This window comes from Oncorhynchus kisutch, linkage group LG13 (genome assembly GCF_002021735.2).
Source record: "Oncorhynchus kisutch isolate 150728-3 linkage group LG13, Okis_V2, whole genome shotgun sequence".
Taxonomy (NCBI): domain Eukaryota; kingdom Metazoa; phylum Chordata; class Actinopteri; order Salmoniformes; family Salmonidae; genus Oncorhynchus; species Oncorhynchus kisutch.
In genome coordinates this window covers 41,189,248-41,199,830 of record NC_034186.2, presented here as the reverse complement: position 1 = coordinate 41,199,830, position 10,583 = coordinate 41,189,248, and the positions used below count along the sequence as shown (strand labels likewise).

At 41.7% G+C, this 10,583-nt stretch overlaps 1 protein-coding gene across 3 annotated transcripts in view; it reads right to left on the bottom strand.

Annotated features, from left to right (window-relative positions):
* LOC109902371 (homer protein homolog 3) overlaps positions 1–10,583 on the bottom strand; it is a 50,252-nt gene continuing 39,669 nt past the window's right edge. For all 3 annotated transcript variants that reach the window (XM_020498665.2, XM_020498666.2, XM_020498667.2), the window contains 3 exons: positions 5,682–5,795; positions 2,059–2,139; positions 1–1,689 (listed from right to left, as the gene is read on the bottom strand). In XM_020498665.2, the coding sequence (XP_020354254.1) occupies positions 1,504–1,689; positions 2,059–2,139; positions 5,682–5,795 (381 nt within the window). In that variant the 3' untranslated portion in view covers positions 1–1,503. The remainder of the gene's footprint in view (positions 1,690–2,058; positions 2,140–5,681; positions 5,796–10,583) is intronic.

Here is a 10,583-nt window from a genome sequence, read left to right as displayed (position 1 = left end):
GTTTGAAGCCTGAAATGTGGCAAAAGGTCGCAAAGTTCAAGGGGGCCGAATACTTTCGCAAGGCACTGTAATTACCAGTAAAGTTGTCTGTTTCGTTTTGGGACCTGGGAGAAAACACAATAACTCCAAATCAGTAGAAAAATTGTTCCTGTGGAAAATGTCCAAATTTCATCAATTTGACTGGTTAAGGTTAAATGAAAAGCTGAGAAAACCATGGAAAACACTTCTGATAAGACTTCAGTTCATCTCAGGTGCATATTTTGTGTGGTTGAACTACTGTCTGTTTGCATAACAGTGTCAAATATAACATGTTACACACGTATTCACATTTTCTCAAGAGATGCTGAAAGAAAAAAAGAAAAAATCTCCACTCCTGTTCCCGAGACAAAATTAACATTTGTTGTACCATTTTACAGTAAGAAATGCATTATTCTGCAGTAGTTAATGTTATATTACTCTACATGTGAGAGGTTATAGGCCGACAGTCAGTGTCCACATCTCAGTTACTTTTCCATTTAACCCATATGAACTTAAATTAGGAATATTCTATTTAGTCACATGGATACTTGTGAGCGGGATATCAAAGGTGCATGTAAACAGCTTATCCCGAATAAGACCTGAAGCAGGATATGAGCTACTATCCGAAATGTATGTAAATGTGGTCATTGTTCAACAGAATTGCAGTTTGTCTACATGAACAAGGTGAGATTACATTACCTACAGAGTACTTGTCAAAAAAACTGTATTGCTAATTCAACACTGATTTAACCTTATTTGTACCTAAATAATACCATGAAAAAATGCCTCAATGCCTAGGTCAGAAGATAATCTTGATGGTGTGCATCAGTGAAAGTAGAGATACCAGGTTAGCTTTTGCATTGAATCAAGTACAGTACATCTTTACTAATAACACTACTTGTGCTTTTAAATCTATTTGTAAAAGGTTGCACATTGGGTAATGCGCATAACTCACATTACTGTACTTGGCAAGGTTCTTCACTGAGCTCATTAAGTTTTGTCATTGAGTACCCTTGGTGGTAAACCCTCCGCAGCAACATTTCTGTAGGATGATCAAATAATTATGTTATCTGTTAATGTAATACATAAAACAACAGAAGTAAATCTATTATTAATTGTTAATACTGACAAACGGAAACAATAATTTGGCATCTACATTTTTAAGTACAAGCCCAGATTCAATCCAACTACTTTTAAAAGTTAAAGATAACTTCTATAATAGCAGGTTGACTGAATCATAACCCAACAAAACATTGAGATAAATGGTGTAAACGTCGACTCAACAATTCTCACAGCGACGAAGAAAAAATATTAGATTGTTATTTTCAAGGTGGTGGGTAGGATCAATGTACCGCTGCAATGGGTGGATCCACGGTTCTACTCTTAACCTCTGTAATAATGTGCTTAAGCAAACATTGTTCCAAAAGAGCTAGCTTCCTTTCCGTCCTTGTCCATCGCCCTCTACAATCCTGTCATCGCGTTGCGCTATTTGTCGATGAGCTTGGCCAAGCTCTGTCGTAGGTCATTCAGGTCGTAGATCTTGACATCCAGGACGTCGATGACCCGCTGAACCTCACTCTCCGCCCTATCCCGCTCCTCCAGAGAGGAAGCCAGAGTCTGCTCGGCTTTCTCCACCCGTTGCTCAAGTTCTGCATTCCGTGTCTCCAGACCCTAGAAGGTCCACAAGGTGACAGAGGACTTCGGATCAATTCATGTTAAAGATCTCAATTGCATACTCCTCGCATACTCTCTACTCGTCTCCTTATCAAAACTCATTGGATGAGAATGCCAGAGGTCCCTCCACTCTGACCATCTGCAATGGATTTTGAGGAGGTGGCCAGTAGAGAGGATGCGAGGAGTATGTAATTGAGATTCTCCCACTGTCATATCTTTAGATTTCCCCCCTGCAATTGTTCAGACCCTTTGAAAACTCTCAGAGACCCCCAAGCGGTGCCCGACCCCCTGGCTGAGAATCACTAGTCTTCAGTATAGTTTTGAAAAGCCAAAAATACATGTTCTGCCCTAGTTCCTAAAACTCACCTGAAGTCTCTGAACCGCCTCTTCCCTCTCTTTCTCTAAATCAGGAATATCTGAATTCTTGCTCTGTAGATTGTGGATTTCCTAAAAAAAAGACAAAGTATATTGAAAGCAGGTGCTTCCACATGTGTGGTTCCTGAGCAATTCCTAAGCAATAAACATCCCATCATGTATAAATATGCTGGGTAGGCCCAGTTCACCATTATTTTGGCTACCACAGGACCACAATGCCCCCATCCACAGGGCACGAATGGTCATCGAATGGTTTTGTGAGCATGAAAACAATGTAAACCATATGACATGGCAGTCTCAGTTACCAGATCTCAACCCAATTGAACACTTATGGGAGAGTTTGGAGCGGCGAACGAGACAGAGTTTTACACCACCATCAACAAAATACCAAATTATGGAATTTCTTGTCAAAGAATGGTGTCACATCCCTCCAATAGTTCCAGACACTTGTATAATATATACCAAGGACCATTAATAAAGTGGCCTAATGCCCTATTAAGACACTTCATGTTGATGTTTCCTACATAACAGTCAAAAGTTTGGACACATCTACTCACTCAAGGGTTTCTTAATGTTTACTATTTTCTATAGTGAAGACACCAACACTATGAAATAACACATATGGAATCATGTAGTATTCAAAAAAGTATATTTTTAATTCTTCAAAGTAGCCACCCTTTGCCTTGATGACAGTTTTGCACACTCTTGGCGTTCTCTCAACCAGCTTCACCTGGAATGCTTTTCCAACACTCTTGAAGGAGTTCCCACATACAGTGCCTTGCGAAAGTATTCGGCCCCCTTGAACTTTGCGAACTTTTGCCACATTTCAGGCTTCAAACATAAAGATATAAAACTGTATTTTTTTGTGAAGAATCAACAACAAGTGGGACACAATCATGAAGTGGAACGACATTTATTAGATATTTCGAACTTTTTTAACAAATCAAAAACTGAAAAATTGGGCGTGCAAAATTATTCAGCCCCTTTACTTTCAGTGCAGCAAACTCTCTCCAGAAGTTCAGTGAGGATCTCTGAATGATCCAATGTTGACCTAAATGACTAATGATGATAAATACAATCCACCTGTGTGTAATCAAGTCTCCGTATAAATGCACTTGCACTGTGATAGTCTCAGAGGTCCGTTAAAAGCGCAGAGAGCATCATGAAGAACAAGGAACACACCAGGCAGGTCCGAGATACTGTTGTGAAGAAGTTTAAAGCCGGATTTGGATACAAAAGATTTTCCAAGCTTTAAACATCCCAAGGAGCACTGTGCAAGCGATAATATTGAAATGGAAGGAGTATCAGACCACTGCAAATCTACCAAGACCTGGCCGTCCCTCTAAACTTTCAGCTCATACAAGGAGAAGACTGATCAGAGATGCAGCCAAGAGGCCCATGATCACTCTGGATGAACTGCAGAGATCTACAGCTGAGGTGGGAGACTCTGTCCATAGGACAACAATCAGTCGTATATTGCACAAATCTGGCCTTTATGGAAGAGTGGCAAGAAGAAAGCCATTTCTTAAAGATATCCATGAAAAGTGTTGTTTAAAGTTTGCCACAAGCCACCTGGGAGACACACCAAACATGTGGAAGAAATTGCTCTGGTCAGATGAAACCAAAATTGAACTTTTTGGCAACAATGCAAAACATTATGTTTGGCGTAAAAGCAACACATCTCATCACCCTGAACACACCATCCCCACTGTCAAACATGGTGGTGGCAGCATCATGGTTTGGGCCTGCTTTTCTTCAGCAGGGACAGGGAAGATGGTTGAAATTGATGTGATTTGCAAGGAGAAATGGGAAAAAATGTCAGTCTCTCGATGTGCAAAACTGATAGAGACATACCCCAAGCGACTTACAGCTGTACTCACAGCAAAAGGTGGCGCTACAAAGTATTAACTTAAGGGGGCTGAATAATTTTGCACGCCCAATTTTTCAGTTTTTGTTTGTTAAAAAAGTTTAAAATATCCAATAAATGTCGTTCCACTTCATGATTGTGTCCCACTTGTTGTTGATTCTTCACAAAAAAATACAGTTTTATATCTTTATGTTTGAAGCCTGAAATGTGGCAAAAGGTCGCAAAGTTCAAGGGGGCCGAATACTTTCGCAAGGCACTGTATGCTAAACACTTGTTGGCTGCTTTTCCTTCACTCTGCAGTCCAACTCATCCCAAACCATCTAATTTGGGTTGTGGTCAGGTGATTGTGGAGGCCAGGTCATCTGATGCAGCAATCCATCACTCTCCTTCTCTATCAAATAGCCGTTACACAGCCTGGAGGTGTGTTGGGTCATTCATCCTGTTGAAAAACAAATGATAGTCCCACTAAGCCCAAACCAGATGGGATGGCGTATCGCTGCAGAATGCTGTGGAAGCCATGCTGGTTAAGTGTGTCTTGAATTCTAAATAAAATCAGACAGTGTCACCAGCAAAGCACCATCACACCTCCTCCATGCTTCACGGTGGGAACCACACATAGGGATATCATGTGTTCACCTACTCTGCGTCTCACAAGGACAAACCAAAAATCAAAAATTTGTACTTCAGACCAAAGGACAGCTTTCCACGGGTCTAATGTCCATTGCTCGTGATTCTTGGCCCAAGCAAGTATCTTCATCTTATTGGTGTCCTTAAATAGTGGTTTCTTTGCAGCAATTCGACCATGAAGGCCTAATTCACGCAGTCTCTGAACAGTTGATGTTGAGATGTGTCTGTTACTTGAACTTTGTGAATCATTTAGTTGGGCTGCAATCTGAGGTGCAGTTAACTCTAATGGACTTATCCTCTGCAGCAGGTAACTCTGGGTCTTCCTTTCCTGTGGCGATCCTCATGAGAGCCAGTTTCATCATAGCGCTTGATGGTTTTTGTGACTGCACTTGACATTTTCCGGATTGACTGACCTTCATGTCTTAAAGTAATGATGGACTGTCATTTCTCTTTGCTTATTTGAGCTGTTCTTGCCATAATATGGACTTGGTCTTTTACCAAATAGGGCTATCTTTTGTATACCACCCCTACCTTGTCACAACACAACTGATTGCCTCAAATGCATTAAGGGATGAAATTCCACAAATTAACTTTTAACAAGGCACACCTGTTAATTGAAATGCACTCCAGGTGACTACCTCATGAAGCTGGTTGAGAGAATGCCAAGAGTGTGCAAAGCTGTCATCAAGGCAAAGGGTGGCTACTACTTTGAAGAACCTCAAATATAAGATGTTTTGATTTGTTTAACATTTTTGGTTACTACATGATTCCATGTGTTATTTCATAGTTTTGATGTCTTCACTATTATTCTAGAAAATAGTAAAAATAAAGAAAAACCCTTGAATGAGCAGGTGTGTCCAAACATTTGACTGGTACTGTACGTAAAGCAATTTCCTTTGAACAAGAGGTGGAATTCAGAGTATGCAAAGCACATCTACCAAGGAAATTTCCACATGGGAAGTGCTCGAAAAATCGGTTTCTTGAGATTCTCAAGTGAAAACCTCAGCTTGTACCTCACTTGTTTCTTTCAACGGTGCTATCTAGACAGCCTAGAAGACTGACATCTTGAGGCTAGCAGTACCTAGCTGCCTGGAAAGTGTGTCTGAGCCCCGGGTCTCACCTCATCTTTAGCTTTGAGCAAGGCTTCCAACTCCTCTAACGTCTGGGTCAGCTCATCCCTCGTCTCAGATTCACTGGGACCAGGCCGCCCGCTCTGAGCCTCCAGCTCTGCCACCTGCCAACACACAACACCGGAGAGGATAACAAGTAAGGACTTTTTAAATCCTAGTGTACATGCTATTACAGGATTTGTTTTTTCCATTTATATTTGGACTTTGGCACGTGGAGTGCACAGATTCTCTTCACTTCGTTAGTCAGTATGTGTTACATCTGTGCTGGTTTGTCATCTCGTTTGTGGGAAGGAGTTTCACCTGGGCTGGCCTAGGTAATATTTAAGAGTGGCTTGCCCAGTGCTCCAGTTGTCTTGAGAGATGTGGAGGGTTAACACCTTTAGTTGGCTCTCCTCATTTGATTTCTAAAAGAACAATCCTTTATCTGATCTTACCGGTTTTTGTTTTGCTCCACTTTTTGTTTTGCGTCCTGTCTTTAATTTTGTTTGCCTGTTCTTGGGCAAATTTAGTGAAAGCTCATGGTGGGTGTCTTTAGGTTGTTGTTGCTCGTCAATGTTCAGTAAACACACCCATGAGTGTCTTTCAGAACCCCTCCTAAAACCCCCACCTGTTTTGTTTTGGTTGTCAGTGACTCTTTGTTAGCCCCTATCTGTTTGAGCGACAATTTTTGTTCTTGCTGGGGAACGTAACAAAATGGGGGCTTGTCTGGGATCTTGTTTCCCATGTGTATGGTAGTCGCTCTAATCACCTACTCAGAAGCTCTGCTGTGCCCAGATATTTGAATGTTCAAAATACACTTCTGTCATAGTTTCTGTCACTGACATCCACCCTGAGACTGTTGGAATCATTTTGAAAGTTGCATAAACACACAGGCTTATAAAATAAAATAAACATGAACTTTAAGCATTTGTGGAAAACCCTACATGGGAGATGCTAGATAAATGTAAAAAGGCGAATCTGCTCGTCATTGCAAAGCATTATGACATCAAAGTTGCACATGCCGATTCGAAAGTGGTAGTCAAAGGGTTAGTCTATAGTATATTGATTTGGTGGGATGAGGAAATTCTTCCGGAAAGGGAGGATGATGAAAAGGGTCCTACGGGTGGTAGAGTACACCCCATAGACATGCAACTGCGAGAGGTAGAAATTTGAGTTTGTGCACAAGGAAAGACAAGATGGGTGTGCAGCCAAACAACAAGAACATGAACATACAGCCAAACAACAAGAACCTGAACATGCAGCCAGATAACAAGAACCTGAACATGCAGCCAGATAACAAGAACATGAACATGCAGCCAGATAACAAGAACATGAACATGCAGCCAGATAACAAGAACATGAAGCCAGAAAACAAGAACGAGAACATGAAGCCAGATAACAAGAACATGAACATGCAGCCAGATAACAAGAACATGAACATGCAGCCAGATAACAAGAACATGAACATGCAGCCAGATAACAAGAACATGAACATGCAGCCAGATAACAAAAACATGAACATGCCATTCAACTGAGATATGTAGACCTGGAAACACTCCATCCAGTCAGGCCATTTAGCCCCCCCAACAGAGTTTGGTCTTGGACGGAACAGCCTGCTTGTACACATCACTGACAATCTGAAATGGTCCACCCACACACCCTTTGTGCGGTGACAAAGGCAACCTCAGGAGGCTGAAGAAATTAGTCTTGGCCCCTAAGACCCTCACAAACTTTTACAGATGCACAATTGAGAGCATCCTGTCAGGCTGTATCACCGCCTGGTATGGCAACTGCACCGCCCACAACCGCAGGGCTCTCCAGAGGGTGGTGGCCCAACACATCACCGGGGGCACACTGCCTGCCCTCCCCAACACATACAGCACCAGATGTCACAGGAAGGGCAAAAATATCATCAAGGACATCAACCCCGCGAGCCACGGCCTGTTCACCCTGCTATCATCCAGAAGGCGAGGTCAGTACAGGTGCAGCAAAGCTGGGACCAAGAGACTTAAAAACATCCATCTCCATCAGACAGTTAAATAGCCATCACTAGCTGGCTACCACCCGGCTTTGACAGAGATCGTGTTCTAATGAGGACATGGCATTCTCGCGCCACTTCTGGGCAGGACGATTGGCCCAGTGCATCTCAAATTGTCGTTCCAGTTGCACTTGGACAAGAGATACTGAGGTTGGCTCACGATGGTAGTATGGCAGGCCATCTTGGGGTCAACAAGACGTAAGACCGTATCTTGCGTAACTACTTCTGGCCTGCTGTAAATCTAGTCTCGTTAGCCAGCGGACAGGTACAACGAACCAAGCTGTGCCGGTTGCACCTTTGCAGACTATTCCTGCTTTTGACTAACCTTTCAGCAGGGTTCTGATGGATTGTATTGTATTTATTATGGATCCGATTCTTCCTGGGGACCGGCAAAAACAAGACAGCTATACAATTTTAAAAACGTTACAATAGATTCATAACAGATTTCACAACACACTAAGTGCGTGCCCTTGGGGCCCTACTACACTACCACATATCTTCAACACAAGATCCATATGTACGTGTGTGTATAGTGCGTATGTTGTCATGTGTGTGTATGCATGTGTCTGTGCCTATGTTTGTGTTGCTTTACAGTCCCTGCTGTTCCATAAGGTGTATTTATATCTGTTTAAAAAAAATCGGATTCTACTGTGTACATCAGTTACCTGATGTGGTCATGGCTCTACGTAGTAGAGTTCCATGTAGTCATGGCTCTACGTAGTACTGTGTGTCTCCCATAGTCTGTTCTGGACTTGGAGACTGTGAAGAGACCTCTGGTGGCATGTCTTGTGGTGTATGCATGGGTGTCAGAGCTGTGTGCTAGTTGTTTAAACAGACAGCTCAGTGCTTTCAACATGTCAATACCTCTCACAAATACAAGTAGTGATGAAGTCAATCTCTCCTCCACTTTGAGCCAGGAGAGATTAACATGCATATTATTAATGTTGGCTCTCTGTGTACATCCAAGGGCCAGCTGTGCTGCCTTATTCTGAGACAATTGCAAAGTCCCTCTTTGTGGCACCTGACCCCAGGCCTGAACAGTAGTCCAGGTGCGACAAAACTAGAGCCTGTAGGACCTGCCTTGTTGATAGTGCATTTATGAATGAAGAGCAGCGTTTTATAATGGAAAGACTTCTCCCCATCTTAGCTACTGTTGTATCAATATGTTTTGACCATGACAGTTTACAATCCTGTGTTGCGCCTCAACTTGCTCGATTTCCACATGATTTATTACAAGATTTAGTTGAGGTTTAGAGTTTAGTGAACGGTTTGCCCCAAATACAATGCTTTTAGTTTTTGAAATATTTAGGAATATTTTATTCCTTGCCACCCATTCTGAAACTAAGTGTTGCAGTAATTTCAGTCGCTGTAGTAGCTGACGTGTATAGCATTGAGTCATCCGCATACATAGACACACTGGCTTAACTCCAAGTCATTTCATTAGTAAAGATTGAAAAAAGTAAGGGGCCTAGACAGCTGCCCTGGGGAATTCCTGATTATACCTGGATTATGTTGGAAAGGCTTCCATTAAAGAACACCCTCTGTGTTCTGTTAGACAGGAACTCTTTATCCACATTATAGCAGGGGGGTGTAAAGTCATAACACATGTTTTTCCAGCAGCAGAGTATGATCAATAATGTCAAAAGCTGTGCTTGTTGAATGTCCTTCCCTATAAGCATGCTGAAAGTCTGTTGTCAATTTTTTTTTACTGTAAATTGGCATTGTATCTGGTCAAACACCAGGCTTCTTTTTCTTCTTTGGACTTTATATGGCGATTAGTGATTTACTTTCATATTTACCACAACCGACTTCCGTTCATCTTTCAATCACCCATGTGGGTATATGTTCCTAAAAACCAATGAAGAGATGGCACGTGGGTATATGCTTCTAAAATCCAAATGAGGAGATGGGAGAGGCAGGACTTGAAGCCCGTTCTGCATCACAAATAGAATCAACTTCTATTTTAGCGCCTGGCAACACAGATGCTCGTTGGGGCCGCGTCTGGTTTGGGCATGGTGTAAGGGTTGTTAAAAGGCTGATTGGTTGGCTATTTGAGCCAGTAAAGGGGGCTTTACTATTCTTAGGTAGTGGAATTACTTTTGCTTCCCTCCAGGTCTTAGGGCACAGACTTTCTAGAAGCATAAATTGAAGATGTGGCAATATCATCCACAATTATCCTCAGTAATTTTCCATCCAAGTTGTCAGACCCCGGTTGCTTGAATTTGTTGATAGACAACAATCATTTTTTTCACCTCTTTCACACTCACTTTACGTAATTCAAAATTAAAATTCTTGTCTTTCAGAATTTATACTTGGATGTGTAGTGGCAGCGTTTGTTGCTGGCATGTCATGCCTAATCTTGCCAATGAAAAAATGATTAAAGTAGTTGGCAATATCAGTAGGTTTTGTGATGAATGAGCCATCTGATTCAATGAATGATGGAGCTGAGTTTACCTTTTTTCCCTAAATGTAATTGAAGGTTCTCCAAAGATTTTTACTACCATTCGTCATTTTTCTTTGTTTCATAATTTAATTTCGTCTTCTTTTTATTCAGTTTAGTCACAATTTCAACATTTTCAGTACGTTTGCCAAGCGGTTATGCTGCCAGACTTATTTGCTATTCCTTTTGCCTCATCCCTCTCAACCATACTATTTTTACATTTCTCAGCAATCCAAGGGGATTTAACCGTTTTTACAATCATTTTCTTAATGGGTGCACGCGTATTAGTAACTGGGATAAGCAATTTAAAAAATATGTTAAGTGCAACGTCTGTTTGCGCCTCATTACACACCATGGACCAACAAATATTCTTTACATCAACATTGGAATCACGACAAAACTTGTATGACCTCTTATGCATATTAGGCCCAGCCT